Source organism: Myotis yumanensis, unplaced genomic scaffold, assembly GCF_028538775.1.
Source record: "Myotis yumanensis isolate MYYU_CA2020_CCGP unplaced genomic scaffold, mMyoYum1.0.hap1 SCAF_20, whole genome shotgun sequence".
Lineage (NCBI taxonomy): Eukaryota > Metazoa > Chordata > Mammalia > Chiroptera > Vespertilionidae > Myotis > Myotis yumanensis.
Window position 1 is genome coordinate 2,603,033 of NW_027223771.1, and position 16,782 is coordinate 2,619,814.

General features: G+C 58.4%; 2 protein-coding genes across 2 annotated transcripts in view; one reads left to right on the forward strand and one right to left on the reverse strand.

Moving 5' to 3' along the window:
* Nucleotides 1-2,751: 2,751 nt before the first annotated feature.
* Nucleotides 2,752-8,985, forward strand: HAPLN3 (hyaluronan and proteoglycan link protein 3). The gene is made up of 5 exons (XM_070400376.1): nucleotides 2,752-2,836; nucleotides 3,048-3,210; nucleotides 4,464-4,832; nucleotides 6,383-6,685; nucleotides 8,580-8,985. The coding sequence occupies exons 2-5, from the start codon at nucleotides 3,078-3,080 to the stop codon at nucleotides 8,867-8,869; spliced, it is 1,095 nt and encodes a 364-aa protein (XP_070256477.1). The 5' UTR covers nucleotides 2,752-2,836; nucleotides 3,048-3,077; the 3' UTR covers nucleotides 8,870-8,985.
* A 978-nt stretch (nucleotides 8,986-9,963) lies between these two features.
* ACAN (aggrecan) overlaps nucleotides 9,964-16,782 on the reverse strand; it is a 61,899-nt gene continuing 55,080 nt past the window's right edge. The window contains 6 exon segments of the mRNA XM_070400378.1: nucleotides 9,964-10,844; nucleotides 10,847-10,873; nucleotides 11,721-11,903; nucleotides 13,070-13,214; nucleotides 14,416-14,498; nucleotides 15,404-15,562. Coding sequence (XP_070256479.1) covers nucleotides 10,762-10,844; nucleotides 10,847-10,873; nucleotides 11,721-11,903; nucleotides 13,070-13,214; nucleotides 14,416-14,498; nucleotides 15,404-15,562 — 680 coding nt within the window. The 3' untranslated portion in view covers nucleotides 9,964-10,761.

Here is a 16,782-nt window from a genome sequence, read left to right on the forward strand (position 1 = left end):
CCTCCCTCCGGAGCAGGCCTCCCCAGTCACTGCAGCTCTGCTCGGCTGTGCTCCCAGCCCTCGTGTGTAACACACACAGGCAGGCATGCACGCGTGTGCACCCAAGCGGTCTTGGCGTGTTTAGGAAGAGGCTCTGGGCTCGGAGACCCCGTAGCCCACCCCCCCGCAGTGGTTCTCAACCTTCCTAATGCCGCGACCGTTTAATACAGTTCCTCCTGTTGTGGTGACCCCCAATGCCATTGTTACAAATCGAACACAATGAAAGCATCGTGATTCATCACAAAAACAGTATGTCATTATATATGTGTTTTCCGATGGTCTTAGGCGACCCCTGTGAAAGGGTCGTTTGACCCCCAAAGGGGTCGCGACCCACAGGTTGAGAACCGCTGGGGGGCCTAAAGGCTTTTCGGCTGAGCAAACTGTCAGCCCACGCCCCCTGCTGGTTGGGACAGGAAGGAAAACACCCTCCCGAAGGTGGGGGCGGCCATAGCCCAGGTGCAGAGGGCTGGGGAGGGGTCCCCCTCCCCGCTTAGTCGCACTGTTTGGGGTAAAGAGAGCGTCCTAATGGGACGCCCCTCTACAAATGCTTCTCCACCCCCCACTCACCTGCCCCAAGGCCTCCGCTCAGGACACCCCCTTCACAGCCCGGCCAGCAGCCTGCCCGCCCCCCCACGTGTGGGGAGGTCCCCAGCGGCGTCTGGAGCGCAGGCCACCTCCTCTCGGATGGAAAGGGGCGTGTATGCCTTCAGGGCACCCCCTTCACAGCCCGGCCAGCAGCGCCCCCACCCACGTGTGGGCGTCTGGAGCGCAGGCCACCTCCTCTCGGAGGGAAAGGGGCGTGTATGCCTTCAGGGCACCCCCTTCACAGCCGGGCCAGCAGCCCCCCCACCCACGTGTGGGCGTCTGGAGCGCAGGCCACCTCCTCTCGGAGGGAAAGGGGCGTGTATTCCTTTAAGGGGCAGGCCCGGCAGGAGCGCGGGGGTTTGCCCGCAGCCGCTTCCTTTCTGGCCACTCCAGGTCCCCCGATCCGCCTGTGTCCTCGGACCCGGAGAGCCCGCACCCCGCGAGTGCGCGGGCCGTCGAGGAGCCGCGGAGGACGGTGCGTTCCTCCCTCGGGGCTCCGGGGCTCCCGCGGCCCCCACGCCTCCGGGGTCGGGGCCCGCCGGCTGGGCTGTGAACCCGGGCGCGGGGCGCTCGGGGCGCCAGGGAGGTGAGAGCGCGCGGGGCGCAGGCCGACTGCGCGGGACCCGCGTGCGCGCCCCGAAGAGGGCACCATCAGGGCGCACCCCGGGGCCTCCGGGACCGCCGCCCGGGCCCAGCCCCCTCCCCGTGGGGGGCCGCCCCACTCCTTCCCACCCCGCAGCCGCCAGCACAGCGCGCCACGCGCCCGGTCAGCCTCGGGGCATCTGCCCCACGCGCGGTGCGGGGCCACGGGAACCCGGGGGTGCGGGTGGAGACACCCCGCGGGCGGGCGGGCGGACCTGCAGCCCCAGGGCAAACGCGAAGGATGCCCGTCGGTTTCAGGCCTCACTTCCCTGGGGTTTCTGCCCTGAGACCCGAAAGGGCAGGGAGGGCGCAGGGGGGAGTCCTGGTGGGAGATGGGGCGCTCTAGGGGGGAATTCGGGGCTGATGAGCGCCCAGGAAGGAAACAGCAGGGGCCTGGGACTCACCCAGTTCCGTCAACAGCCTGTGGACGGAGGTGGCCAGCGCTGACCCTCGGGCGTGCCCCTGCTCCCTGCCGCAAGGGGAGGTGATGGAGAGGCGCCCCGGCTCCTCTCCCGGGCCCTGCCTGGGCCCCAGGGCTGGGATTGCTAGTAGGAATCACCCCCGGCCCCCACTTTCCCGGGCCGCAGGTCTCAAAGGCATTTGCAAGCCTTGTCTGAACTGGGGCTGGGGGCACCGAAGTCAGATTCCTCCCGGCGGCGGGATGCTGGAGACCCGCAGGGCAATGCTGCCCCCTGCTGGTGTCTGGGGGACTCGCACTCTGGTGGGCTCCATCTGCCTTCCAAGTCGGGGTTCAGGTTATTCTAGCGTGTGGAGGGGTCCCCAGGCGAGCAGTGCTGGGGAAAAGCCAAGGCGGGGCCGTCAGGAGACCTGAATTTTTCCCCTGAGCTCTACCTGCTCCCCAAAGATAAAATCCCGGCCTCAGTTTCCCCAGCGGGAAAGAGAAGACAGTGGTGGCTGCTCTCTCTCCCAGGCAAGTAGAGAGGAGAAAGAGCCCCTGAAATAATGTAAGACGTCTCTTTGTCAACCGTTCACAGAATGTCATAATAACCAATATTTCGGGGCACTTCTCCCTGCGAGGCAGCATTCTAGCGCTCTGCCTTAATCTTCTTTTGTTGCTGTTGTTAATCCTCACCCGAGGATATTTTTCCATTGATTTTTATTTATTTTATTAAAAATATATTTTATTGATTTTTAACAGAGAAGAAGGGAGAGGGATAGAAAGTCAGAAACATCGATGAGAGAGAAACATCGAGCAGCCGCCTCCTGCACACCCCCTACTGGGGATGTGCCCGCAACCAAGGTACATGCCCTGGACCGGAATTGAACCCGGGACCCTTCAGTCCGCAGGCCGACGCTCTATCCACTGAGCCAAACCAGCCAGGGCTTTCCATTGATTTTTAGAGAGTGGAAGGGAGAGGGAGAGACAGAGAGAAACATCGATGTGAGAGAAACACATCGATTGATTGCCTCCTGCCTGCACCCCGACCAGGACCGGGGCTAGAGAGGAGCCTGCAACTGAGGAATGTGCCCTTGACCGGAACTGAAGCCCAGACCCTCTGGTCCGAAGGCCGACGCTCTATCCACCGAGCCAAACCGGCTAGGGCCCCAGGTGAGTTTCACAAACCAGGAAACCTGCCCGGAATCCCCCAACCAATAAGACCCAGGCTCTGAGAACAGTGCTTAGCCCGTGGACGATGCTCCTCAAATACCTATTAAGCGGGAGAATGAGTGGGTGCTGGGAACCAGGGGTCCCGGCTCTCTGAAGAGGGGCGCCTTTAACTGGCTTGCTTTTCTCTTCTTTCCCATTTGCCTGGCCACAGCCTTGCCCAGGACACGCTGGCGCTGCCGCCATGCACGCCACCATGGGCCGCCTGCTGCTCCTGGTCCTGCTGCTTCCGCTGCCCTGCGTCCCCGGCCTGCCTTTCTACAACGGCTTCTACTACTCCAACAGTGCCCACGGCTGGGACCCGGGCCTCGGCGGAGGTGGGTGGCGTCCTGGGCCCGGCTTTTTGCTCCGAAGGATGAGCAAGACCTCCCCTGGCTTTGCTGTGAAGTGCAGGTTCCAGGCTGGGATGGAGGACTGGGTATGGAGCCAGGAGCCTGGGCCCTTGCAGCTGACCAGCCTTGTTTCTTTTTAAAAAAAATATTTTTATTGATTTCAGAGAGGAAAGGAGAGAGAGAGAGAGAGAAACATCAATGATGAGAGAGAATCATTGATGGGCTGTCTCCTGCACACCCCCTGCTGGGGACCGAGCCTGCAACCAGGGCATGTGCCCCGACTGGGAATCGAACCGTGGCCTCCTGGTTCATAGGTCAAGGCTCGACCACAGAGCCGTGGTGGTTTGGCACCAGCCTCGTTTCTAAGACCAGAAGAAGAGACGGTTCAGTGACTCTGTGCTTGGAGCCCCTCAGATGCACTTAAGGACGGTCACTTCTGCTTTTTGTACTTTCCCAAAGTCCTGCCAATTTGTCAAGATCCAGCTTAAAAAGGTGACCTGGGGAGGTCCAACTGCATGGCTCCGTGGTTGGGAATCAACCTATGAACCAGGAGGTCAGGGTTCGATTCCCGGTCAAAGCACATGCCTGGGTTGCGGGCTCGATCCCCAGTAGGGGGCGTGCAGGAGGCAGCCAATTGGTGATTCTCTCTTATCATTGATGTTTCTCTATCCCTCTCCCTTCCTCTATGAAAGCAATCAAAATACATTATAAAAAAAAGATCAGTACTTACAATTGCAGTTAGGACTCATTTGGGAAATCCAGTCTAAACACACCCCCTTTCTCAAGATCCTTCATGGAATCAATTTGCAAGTTCATGTTGCCGTATAAGGCCACACTCAGGGATTAGGACCTGGATATTTTGGGGAGCCATTCCTTAGCCTACACACCCCTTTTCTCTGGAATTTATTGTGCTGCCCAAGCTCTACTTGAATGAGGTTTATGGAAACTTCTGAATCATCACAAACTTAGGGACTTTAGATGCTTATTTTGTTCGTGATTCCACGGGTGGGCAGTTTGGCCTGAATCACTTATGTGCCTGCAAAGCCACAGTGGCTAGGGGAGGGGTGCAGCACGGTGGCCATTCTTGTCGTGTGTGTGTGTGTGTGTGTGTGTGTGTGTGTGTGTGGCGGGTAAGGAGGGGGGGCGGGAGCTGGGACGAGGGTGGGGTGGCCCTTGCAGGGGGTGGTACAGATGATCTGCAGCGGGTCCCCCTCTGCGCCCACCCACCTCTCCCCCAGGCCTCTTCAACGGCGTGAAGCTGGTGGTGGAGACGCCCGAGGACACCCTGCTGTCCCACCGGGGGGCCAGCGTGACCCTGCCCTGCCGGTACCACTACGAGCCGGCCCTGGCCTCCCACAGGCCCGTGCGCATCAAGTGGTGGAAGCTGTCGGAGAACGGGGCCCCGGAGCAGGACGTGCTGGTGGCCGTCGGGCCCAGGCACCGCTCCTTCGGGGACTACCGGGGCCGCGTGCACCTGCGGCCGGCGGGGGAGAGGGACGTGTCGCTGGAGATCCGGGACCTGCGGCTGGAGGACTCCGGGCGCTACCGCTGTGAGGTCATCGACGGGCTGGAGGACGAGAGCGGCGTGGTGGAGCTGGAGCTGCGGGGTGAGACCCCGAGTGGGGCTGCGTGATGCGGGGGCGGGGGGGGGTGGCCCTGAGAAAGCAGCCGGAACTTGGTGCTTTAGGCAGATAAACATTTTAAAAATATATATATTTTTATTGATATAGAGCAGTGGTTCTCAACCTTCCTAATGCCGTGATCCTTGAATACAGTTCCTCATGTTGTGGTGACCCCCAACCATAAAATTATTTTCGTTGCTACTTCATAACTGTGATGTTGCTCCTGTTATGAATCGTCATGTAAATATATGATATGCAGGATGTATTTTCATTGTTACAAATTGAACATAATGAAAGCATAGTGATTCATCACAAAAACAATATGTAATTATATATGTGTTTTCTGATGGTCTTAGGCGACCCCTGTGAAAGGGTCGTTCGACCCCCAAAGGGGTCGCGACCCACAGGTTGAGAACCGCTGATATAGAGGAAGAGAGAGAAACATCAAGGATGAGAGAGAATCATGGATCGGCTGCCTCCTGCATGACCCCTACTGGGGATCGAGCCCACAACCCGGGCATGTGCCCTTGACCGGAATTGAACCCGGGACCTTTCAATCCATAGGCCGATGCTCTATATCCACTGAGCCAAACCAGCTAGGGGCAGATAAACATTTTTAAGAAAAATATATTTTTATTGATTTCAGAGAGGAAGGGAGAGAGAAAGATAGAAACGTCAATGATGAGAGAGAATCATGGATCATCTGCCTCCTGCACGCCCCACACTGGGGATCGAGCCTGCAACCTGGGCATGTGCCCTGACTGGGAATTGAACCGTGACCTCCTGGTTCATAGGTCAACGCTCAACCACTGAGCCATATCGGCCAGGATAGGCACCTGATTTTTTAAAAAGTCACTTTGGAGCAAAAAGGGTAGGCATGCCCTAACCGGTTTGGCCCAATGGATAAAGCGTCGGCCTGCGGACTCAAGGGTCCCAGGTTCGATTCCGGTCAAGGGCATGTACCTTGGTTGCGGGCACATCCCCAGTGGGGGGGTGTGCAGGAGGCAGCTGATCGATGTTTCTCTCTCATCGATGTTTCTAACTCTCTATCCCTCTCCTTTCCCTCTCCCTTCCTCTCTGTAAAAAATCAATAAAGTATATTAAAAAAAAGGGTAGGCAATTATTATTATTACTAGTAATAAATCAATCAAAATTATACGTCATTTTTTTTGTCAGATCAGTAAAAAATAGAACATAGTTTTCGGTGTGCTGCAGAAATTTAGTAACTAGTTTATGTGTGCCACGAGACGGAAAAGGTTGACAGTAGCTGCTTAAACACACAGTAGGTGTGTGGGGAGAGCCGCTGTTTGCCGGCTGGCTCTGGAAGGAGCTGTCATGGAGCGTCTCCCTTGGGCTTAGACAGCGACACGGGGCGGGGACAGCTTTGCTGAGATTCTCCGAGGGACTGTGTGTGTCCTGGGGGGGTAGGGGTGGGGCACCTGTCCCCATGGAGGTGTGGGGGCAGGGGACTGGGTCTCTCACCAGCGCCAGCAGGGTCAGGCCCACCCCTCCAAGCCCTCCTCCCTCCCTCCCAGGTGTGGTGTTTCCCTACCAGCCCCCCCAGGGGCGCTACCAGCTCAACTTCCAGGAGGCGCAGCAGGCCTGCGAGGCCCAGGAGGCGGCCGTGGCCTCCTTCGAGCAGCTGTTCCGGGCCTGGGAGGAGGGCCTGCACTGGTGCAACGCGGGCTGGCTGCAGGACGCCTCGGTGCAGTACCCCATCACGCTGGCCCGGGGGCCCTGCGGCGGTCTGGGCCTGGCGCCCGGCGTGCGCAGCTACGGGCCCCGCCACCGCCGCTTGCACCGCTATGACGTGTTCTGCTTCGCCGCTGCCCTCAGGGGTGAGTGGGGTGGCCCTGCACAGCCTGTGGGTGGCGGGGAGCACCTGGGCACTGCGGGGGGGGCCCCTCTGCCCGCCCTGGGGTACCTCCACCTGGTGAGAATGGCCACAGTGCTGCACCCCTCCCCGTAGCCACTGTGGCTTTGCAGGCACATGCGTGATCCAGGCCAAACTGCCCACCCGTGGAATCACAAGCAAAGTAAACATCTTAAGCCCCTATGTTTGTGATGATTCAGAAGTTTCCTTAAACCTCATTCAAGTAGTGCTTGGGCAGCACATAAACTCCGGAGAAAAGGGGTGTGTAGGCTAAGGAATGGCTCCCCCAAACATCCAGGTCCTAATCCCTGAGTGTGGCCTCATACGGCAACACAACTTTGTAGATGTGACTGCATGATGGATCTTGAGAAAGAGGGTGTGTGTAGACAGGATTTTCCAGACGAGTCCTAATTGTAATTGCAAGTACTGTATCTTTAAAAAATTTTTTTAAAAATTTTAATTGATTTCAGAGAGGAAGAGAGAAAGATAGAAACATCAATGATGAGAGGGGATCACTGATCGGCTGCCTCCTGCACGTCCCCCACAGGGGACCGAGCCTGAAACCTGGGCATGTGCCCTTGACCGAAATTGAACCTGGGACCCTTCAGTCCACAGGCTGACACTCCATCCACTAAGCCAAACCGTATCTTTTTTTTAAAAAAATGTATTTTTATTGCCCTAGCCCTGTGGTCGGCAAACCGTGGCTCTCGAGCCACATGCAGCGCTTTGGCCCCTTGAGTGTGGCTCTTCCACAAAATACCACGTGCGGGCGCGCACGTACAGTGCGATTGAAACTTCGTGGCCCATGCGCAGAAGTTGGTATTTTGTAGAAGAGCCACACTCAAGGGGCCAAAGAGCCGCATGTGGCTCGCGAGCCGCGGTTTGCCGAGCTGCAGTTGGCCAACAATTGCCCTAGCCGGTTTGGCTCAGTGGATAGAGCATAGGCCTGCTGACTGAAGGGTCCTGGGTTCGATTCCGGTCAAGGTCACATGCCCAGGTTGTGGGCTTGATCCCCAGTGGGGATCGTGCAGGAGGCAGCTGATCCATGATTCTCTCTCATCATTGGTGTTTCTCTCTCTCCCTCTCCCTTCCTCTATATCAATAAAAATATATTAAAAAATGTATTGTTATTGATTTCAGAGAGAAAGGAAGAGGAAAAGAGAGATAGAAACATCGATGATGAGAGTTTGAGGGCTTTGATGCAGCTGTTCACGCCAATCATTTGTTTATTTATTCATCAAGCATTGCCCGAGTGCCCACAACGGGCTGGGGCCTGGACTAGGCTCTGGGCATCACAAACAGAGTGGTTTGTTTCATGGGAAGACAGAAGCTGACTCAGCGCTATACCCCAGGCATCTAGAAAAGTGGCTGGCACATAGTAGGTGCTCACTAAACAACTGAGCCAGCGAGAGACTCTGATTAGTCCAGCCCAGGTGGGGTGCCCACCCAGGGTGCAGTTAGGGGAGCATTGGGGGAGTATAGATATGACAGGAGGGACCCCAGCCCATAGCAGGTGGGGTGAAGCTCTAAGAGAGAGGGAGGACTGGGCAGGTGACCCCCAAAATGTCTAAGTAGATGCCCATAGCAACCGAGGTACAAGCTCTTGACTGGAGCCGAATCCAGGACCCTTCAGTGTGCAGGCTGATGCTCTAACCTCTGAGCAAAACCAGCTAGGACATTACCCCCATTTTACAGATCAGTAAACTGAGGCACAGAGAGGTCAGAGCCCATGAGGCTCCCTGGGCTCAGAGAGTAGACACATCTTTGGGGGCTGGGTAGTGATGTCTGGACTGGCGGACGGTGCTGCAGGTCCGGCTGTCCCCTCCGCTGCCCGGCCCTCACACCCCACTTTCCCACAGGGCGGGTGTACTACCTGGAGCACCCCGAGAAGCTGACACTCTCAGAGGCCAAGGCGGCCTGCCGGGAAGACGGCGCCCAGATCGCCAAGGTGGGCCAGCTCTTTGCCGCCTGGAAGTTCCGCGGCCTGGACCGCTGCGATGCCGGCTGGCTGGCAGATGGCAGCGCCCGCTACCCCGTGGCTCACCCGCGACCCACCTGCGGGCCCCTGGAGCCAGGGGTCCGAAGCTTCGGCTTCCCAGACCCGCAGAGCCGCAAGTATGGCGTCTACTGTTACCGTCCTCCTCGCTAGAGCCGGCCACAGCTCTGTGCCTGCCTGGCCCTTCCCCCCACCCCCCTCACGGCTGTATTTACTAAGTGGATCATGTTCCCTATTGTTTTTATACTTCTCAACTTAAATAAAAAAAATTATATATATATTTTTATTGATTTCAGAGAGGAAGAGAGAGAGAGAAAGAAACATCAATGATGAGAGAGAATCATGGATCGGCTGCCTCCTGCACGCCCCCTACTGGGGACCCAGCCTGCAACCCGGGCATGTGCCCCAACCGGGAATCGAACCAGTGACCTCCTGGTTTCTGGGTCAGCACACAACCAACTGAGCCACGCTGGCTGGGCTCAACTTAAATTAAAAAAAAAAATTACTGTTTTTGTAAAGCCAACAGATCCCCAATCCTCCTTTTGCTCAGGTGGACACCCAAGGCTCCTGTACCCCTTTTCTCTGGGACATGAGGTCCGTGGCTAATGAGGACTCTGATGCCCAGAGTGGGCAGTGACACGGGGACCAGGGTGTGGTGGCTGCCGCTCTCCCTCCGCTTCAGCCTGGGGGGTGGGGGGCACCCAGGGGCTCCGAGCTGGGCTTTGACCCTTGCAGCCTCCTGTCCCTGTGAGGGGCTAGGGCTGGACGGGGCCCCAGGCTCCCCAGTGAGGTCCCAGGGAAGGGAGCGATGCCCCCCCCAACCCCTCTCTCAGTTCAGAGTCTGTGTTTTGTTCTCATTTCCCCCCAATTTGGTGTGTGTGTGTGTTTTAAATATATTTTATTGATTTTTTTACAGAGAGAAAGGGAGAGGGATAGAGAGTTAGAAACATCAATGAGAGAGAAACATCAATCAGCTGCCTCCGGCACACCCCCTACTGGGGATGTGCCCGCAACCAAGGTACATGCCCTTGACCGGAATCGAATCTGGGACCCTTCAGTCCCCAGGCCGACGCTCTATCCACTGAGCCAAATCGGCTAGGGCCCATGTGGAGTTATTTGATCAAAACCTGTCCCCAGGACCACCCGTCCTAAGGCCCCCTTCCATAGACCCTAGACCACGGTTACCTCTTTAAATTAAAAAAAAAAAAAAGAAGGGAAAAGAAATAGATCTCTTCCAATGTCTTTATTATTATAATTATCATAATCTTCAATTTTCAAAAATATAAATAGGTGCGCGGAACCCTGGTGCCTGCACGGTCCCGGGGGTGGGGGAGGGAGGGGGAGGGGCGGGGGCGCTCCCACTGGGAAGGAGGTGCCCCCACCCAGCCCTGCCGAGAGAGATGACACCTGCTAGGGTGGCAGACCAGGGGAGGGGACGCCAGACGGACGGACGGAAGAGGGACCCTTGGAGGGAACCTGACTCTCACGCAGCAGAAGGCTCCTGGCTGGCTCCCCCCAGGGACGGAGCTGCCCTCAGCCCTCGTCCTGTCCGTCCTGTCCGTACATTCAGCTGTGGCTCCCGGTTCTTCACGCCCTGGGCCTCTGCCCCTCCAGCTCCCCCTGCCCCTCCTCCCTCCTCCCTAGCTCTCCCTGGAGGTCAAAGAACCAACGATTGCACTGCTCTTGGATAAAGTCAGCAAACAAAAAATAATCTTCTTTATTTAACTTAACCCCTCCCTGCTCCCTGTCCCTGCACTGGTCCCCGGAAAGGCACAACGGGAGGATAAAGAAACGTCCATGGGTTACAATACGTCTGCTTTGCTTTGGCATTTTTTTTTGGGGGGGGGGTGGGGGGAGTCAAATGCGTTTTTTTTTGGCCGTTCGGGGGTGGGTGGGGGGGTGCATACACACTGTGGGACTTCCTTTCTTCCTTCTTTAATGGGATTCCTTATATGGCAGAAAGCGACAAGAGGACACCGTCCGAGGGGGCGCGTCAGCCTGCAAGGCTCTGGGCTCAGCATCCTGGGCGCGGCCTGGGGCTCCGCTCAGTGGGCCGTGCTGGGGCGGCTCCTCCGTGGGGCCCGGGAGCTCCGCTTCTGTAGTCTGCGCTTGTAGGTGGCGGCTGTGGGAAGGGAGAGGGGACAGTCTTGGTGAACTCTGGGGGGGGAGGGGGCGGGAGGGGCCCAGCCCAGCCCCTCCCCGGCCTGCCCCCCCCCTCCCTGCAGAAACCCAGGCTAGTGAAGGCAGCCTGAGGTTTTTTCTACCTTTTGAGTTTTCTTTTTTAAAATATATTTTTATTGATTTCAGAGAGGAAGGCAGAGGGAAAGAGAGATGGAAACATCAATGATGAGAGAGCATCATGGATTGGCTGCCTCCTGCACGCCCCCTATTGGGGATGGAGCCCGCAACCCGGGCATGTGCCCTGACCGGGAATCGAACTCGGTACCCTGCAGTCTGCAGGCCAGTGCTCTACCCACTGAGCCACACCAGCTAGGGCCCTTCTGAGTTTTCTTTTTGTAAAAAATATATATTGTTATTGATTTCAGAGAGGAAAGGAGAGAAACATCAATAATGAGAATCATTAATTGGCTGCCTCCTGCACACCCCCTACTGGGGATCGAGCCCACAACCCAGCATGTGCCCTGACCTGGAATTGAACCCGGTACCCTTCAGTCTGCAGGCCGATGCTCTACCCACTGAGCCACACCAGCTAGGGCCCTTGTGAGTTTTCTTGAACCAACTTGGGCTAAGGGGCTTTGGCTGGGGTTGAAAGGGGGAGCAGGCTGCCTGCTTTCTCCTCTGTCCCTGGGACCAGGGGAGGGGAGGAGAGGAGGGGGGTCAGGGACAGGTGACCTTGCCCACAGATGGTGCTGCCCGTGAGGGTGTGGGGTCCCCAGGAGAGGGCCAGTGCTTTGGTGCTGGGGGACCAGAAAGGGGGACTCGGGGGTGGGCGGCAGCGCGGTGCCCAGCCAGGGGCGGGAGGGGCGGGAGGGGCGGTGCTCACGGTCTGTGCAGGTGATGCGAGGCTCCTCCCAGTGCCCGCTGGGCAGGCACCGGATGGTGGGCACGTGGCGCTGGACAAAGCCCTCGGCGCACTGGTACCGCACCAGCGCGTTGATCTCGTAGCGGTCCTTCTTCTGGCCGAACGTCCTGGCGTGCTCCACCACGGGGGGCTCTCCGCAGGCCACTGGGGGGCAAACACCCGTCAGGGGGGGACCTCAGGGGGGATCTGGTTTTTTTTAAAATCTTCATTGTTGAAAGTATTACATATGTCCCCTTTTCCCCCATCGACTCCCTCCAGCCCCCTCCCCCCCACTCCTCAGGGCCCCATTGTCTGTGTCCACGGGTTATGCATCTATGCATCCAAATTCTTTGGTTGATTACCTCCCCCCCACCCTCCCTCGCCTTCCCTCTGAGATCCCGCCCTCTGTTCCATGCTTCCATGTCTCTGGATCCACTCGGTTCATCAGTTTATTTTGCTAATTAGATTCCTCGCACGTGTGAGATCACCGGAAACTTGGCTGTCTCTGACTGGCTTGTTTCACTTAGCGTGATATCCTCCAGGTCTTAGGGGGGGGGGCTCTTGCGAAGACCCCTGCCCACGATGAGCCAGCGTGGCCCCCTCTGGCTGTGACGAGACAGCCTGGAGCCCACGGCACGAGGCAGGGGCGTGGAGCCCGCACACCCAGCCTCGAACCCGGGCTGCTAAGGGTGTTTTCATGCAGCGCTCAGAATCTGGCCACCGTCTGGGCTCCCCGGTGGTTTAGAGCGAGCAGGGAGGGAATAAAAGGAGGGTCTTTGGGGGACAAGGAGAAGATGGAGGGTGGGAGAAAGGGAGAGGAAGAGGGTGAGAGCTGGCAGACCGGCTGGAGCTGTTCATGAAATCATCCTGGTGCCGGGAAAGTGGGGCCGAAACGTTCCCTAGCAGTGGACTCGCTCCTGCCCTTGGCTCTGGGATGCTGATGCTGGGAGTGGCCCCAGGACAGTTCCAATCTGGCTGGTGGCGATGAGGTGACAGCAGCAGCCAAGACACAAGGAACCTAAAGTCTTTTTGTTGTTGTTAATCCTCACCAGAGGATATTTTCCCATTGATTTTTAGAGAGAGCGGGAGGGAGGGGGAGAGACACACAGAGAGAGAAACATCGATGTGAGAGAGACACATCGATCGGTTGCCTCCCCAACGCGCCTCGACCAGGCCTGGGGATGGAGCCACCGAGGTCCACGCCCTTGACCGGAATCGAACCCGGGACCCTTCAATCAGCAGACTGACGCTCTATCCACGGAGCCAAACCGGCCAGGGCTGGCCCCTGAAGCCCTGCTTCCTCCCGCCTGGGCCCGCCCAGGCCGGCTTACCTGTGCCCTTCTTACACGTGAAGGGCAGGTGGTAATTGCAGGGCACGTCGTTCCACTCGCCCTTCTCGTGCCAGATCATCACCACGCAGTCCTCTCCGGAGGCAAAGAAGTTGTCGGGCTGGTTCGGGCGCCAGTTCTCAAATTGCTGTGGGTGGGAGCGGGGCAGGGCTGAGGCGGGCACAGGAGCCACGTGGCTTGTCTGGCCTGACCCCCACTTTCTCTCCCGTCAGGCCCCAGCGGCATCTCCCCCTCCCCCCCCCTCCCTTTTTTGTTAATCCTCACCCGAGGATATTTTTCCCGTTGATTTTTAGAGAGAGTGGAAGGGAGGGGGAGACACAGAGAGAGAAACATTGATGTGAGAGAAACACATCGATTGGTTGCCTCCTGCACGTGCCCCAACCAGGGCTCGCACCACCTAGGAGGAGCCTGCAACCAAGCTACATGCCCTTGACCGGAATCGAACCCAGGACCCTTGGGTCCACAGGCTGACGCTCCATCCACTGAGCCAAACTGGCTAGGGCTTTAAAAATAAAAATAAAAAAAAATATATATTGATTTCAGAGAGGAAGGGAGAGGGAGATAGAAACATCAATGATGAGAGAGAACCATTGATGGGCTGCCTCCTTCATGCCCCCTCCTGGGGATTGAGCCCACAACCGGGGCATGTGGCCCTGGCTGGAATCGAACCTGGGACCCTTCAGTCTGCAGGCTGATGCTCTATCACTGAGCCAAACTGGCTAGGGCTTTTTAAAATATTTTTATTTCTTTATTGATTTCAGAGAGGAAGGGAGAGGGAGAGAGGGACAGAAACATCAATGATGAGAGAGAATCATGGATACGCTGCCTCCTGCACGCCCCCTCCTGGGGATCGAGCCCACAACCCGGGCATGTGCCCTGACCGGGGATTGAACCGTGACCCCCTGGTTCATAGGTTGACGCTCAACCACTGAGCCGCACCAGCCGGGCCGGGCAACTTGAGCTCCTAGAGGCGGAGCATTTACTATGTGTGTTGTTCATTAGGCGACCATGGCGCTGTCTGTCTGTGTCCTTGAGTCCACGCCAGTCCTTCGTGGGCCAAGGCACCCTCTAAAGCTTCCGGACGACTCTCAGGGTGGTTTGCCTTCATTCATTCATTGCGTTCTCCTTCCCCTCCTTCCCTCACGGGGTCATTTGCTCACCGTGTCCAGCCCTGGGCTGGTGTTGGAAGGCGAGATGAGAGAGACCCCCTGCCCTGAGTGCCTGGAGCGGCAGCTGCTCTGGATGTGGCTGGGATGCGTCTCTCTCTGGGGTCTCTATCCTCCTCCTCAGGGTCGCCCACTTTGCCCGGGGCCCCTGGCAGAACTCACCAGGGAGTGTCCATCTGACCAGCGGAAGTCCCCTTCGATGCTCCTGTCGTTCAGGCCGATCCACTGGTAGTTTTGAGCATTGTCTGCGGAGAGGATGAAGGTGTTGGGCGGGGGGAAACACCCTGGGGATGTCTCAGACACTGGAGCTCACAGAGGCGGAGGGGACGGGTTGGGGGGGGGGGGGCAGGATTGGTGGCGGGAGGGGGGTGCGCTCCCAGGAGCACGCCACCCGCTTCTGAGGTCCGGACAGGGGCACATGCGTGACGGGAGTGCCTGCGCCCACCGCCCCCAGCTGGCACGGGCTGGTGACAGCCACGGGGTTACTCTGGGGCCGATTTATTGTTATTATTATATATTTTATTGATTTTTTACAGAGAGGAAGGGAGAGGCATAGAGAGTTAGAAACATCGATGAGAGAGAAACATCGATCAGCTGCCTCCTGCACATCTCCTACTGGGGATGTGCCCACAACCGAGGTACATGCCCTTGACCAGGAATCGAACCTGGGACTCTTCAGTCCACAGGCCGACACTCTAGCCACTGAGCCAAACCGGTTAGGGCTGATTTTTTTTTAAAGTATATATGTATTGATTTCTGAGAGGAAGGGAGAGAGAGTCAGAAACATCAATGAGAGAGAATCATTGATCGGCTGCCTCCTGCACGCCCCCTACTGGGGACCAAGCCCGCAACCCGGGCATATGCCCTTGACCGGAATCAAACCTGGGACCCCTCAGTTCGCAAGCCGATGCTCTATCCACTGAGCCACACCGGCCAGGGCAGGGGGCTCATTCTGATAGATGCTGGGCTGTCCTGGGTGCAGCAGGAGCCACTGGTCCCAAAGACTCCTCTCCTCTCTCAGGCTGGGGAAGCCCTTCCCGCCCTCCCTGCTCTCACCCCTCCCTCCCTGCCCCCCACCCCTACAGCCTGGCTGGGTCCCAGTCTGCCGGCTTCCGGTTCCCCTCAGGCCCCGAGACCCCACCACACTCACTGTTGACGAACTCCTGCTCCTCGGGGGTGAGGATGCTGCTCAGGTGGGACTGGTGCTTCCGGCAGCGGCTCTCGGCGTCCACCCAGCTCTCGCGCTCCGGGAAGTGGCGGTAGCAGTGGCCCTGGAACTTGGTCCAGCCCTCCTCGCACAGCGCCTGGTCTGCAACACAGGTGTGGGGGGGAGGCCTTGATGGGAGGGGCCGAGGCCACCACCCTCGCAGCACGGACTCCTGTGTTCGTCCTGCCTTCCATGTCACCCCATTCGAGGAGGGGGAGACCCAGCTGGGTGGGGGCTCAGGTGGAAGCCAGGGAGGCCTGGCCCTGGCCCCCGGCCCTGTGTGTAGGTTCCCACCCTCCGAGAAAAGCCCAGGATCCTTCCCTCTCTTGGCGCCCCCCCCCCCCCCCCACCTCCCCAGCTTCTCTCCTGTCTCTGCCTGCTCTGGGGGAGGTGGGAAGGTGGGAGGCTTGAAGCTTTGAGGCCCTGAGGGTCTCTAGGGGGAGAGGGGGTTGCGGGGAGGGTGTGAAGGCGGCAGCAGCAGGCAGAGCTGGGGGCAGGGAGGGACCCTGGGGTGGGGGCAGAGGAGCAGAAATAAGTCTGCTTTGGGTCCAAAGAGGATGCAGAGCTGCAAGTCCCTCCGTCCGCCTGTCCGTCCGTCCGTCCGTCCGTCCGAGCTGGCTCTAGCTCAGTGCACTGTGTCTCCCTCTTAAAGGGCCAAGCAGCCAAGACGGGGGTCCTGGCTTTTGATTTTTCTCTCGGTGGCAGGTGAGGAGCGGGGAGGAGCGTCCCTCCCACAAAGCTCTATGGGTCACGGGTTCTGAGCTGCGGAGGAGGGGCTGGGCATGGGGCTCCTGGTGAGGGAGTGGAGCTCCCGGGGCAGCCTGGGGTCGGACAGGCCGGGGGGCACTGACGCTGGCTCTCAGGTATGGGTGGGAGAGCCCTGATGTGCGTCTTCCCAACTCTGCCTCTGGCCGCATCACAGCGGCAGCTTGCAATGGGCCCGGGTGGGAGCATTCTCCCTCGGGAACTGGCGGCTGCTGCACGTGAGGGCTCCCCCTTCGGCTCCGAGAGCCCAGCCCGCTGTTAAACATTTGTGGGCACGGCGCTGGGCGGAGGGAATTCCCAGACCCCTTCGTCCCTTCTGCCCAGGAGCCTCCCAGGGAGAGAGGACCAGTTCCGAGGGGAAGGAACTCCGAGGGGAAGGAACTCCGGCTGGAGGGGTGCAGGCGTGGCTGGTGGGAGGAGTGGGGAGAGTGGGAGGCCAGCAGGCTGAGAAGAAAGAGGCAGAGCAGCAGGGGAGCTGAGGAGGGTGCTGCTCCCGAGGGCAATGCCTTCGGGCAAGGTCTGGAAAGAAGGCGGGAGGCCTCAGAGCTGGAGCGGCA

What these genes read in the sequence shown, in the direction of transcription:
- HAPLN3 (XM_070400376.1), top strand. Translation starts at nt 3,078, where the DNA reads ATGCACGCCACCATGGGCCGCCTGCTGCTCCTGGTCCTGCTGCTTCCG. An exon ending in GGACCCGGGCCTCGGCGGAG is followed by an intron (nt 3,211 to 4,463) that starts GTGGGTGGCGTC and finishes CCTCTCCCCCAG; the next exon opens with GCCTCTTCAACGGCGTGAAG. An exon ending in CTTCGCCGCTGCCCTCAGGG is followed by an intron (nt 6,686 to 8,579) that starts GTGAGTGGGGTG and finishes ACTTTCCCACAG; the next exon opens with GGCGGGTGTACTACCTGGAG.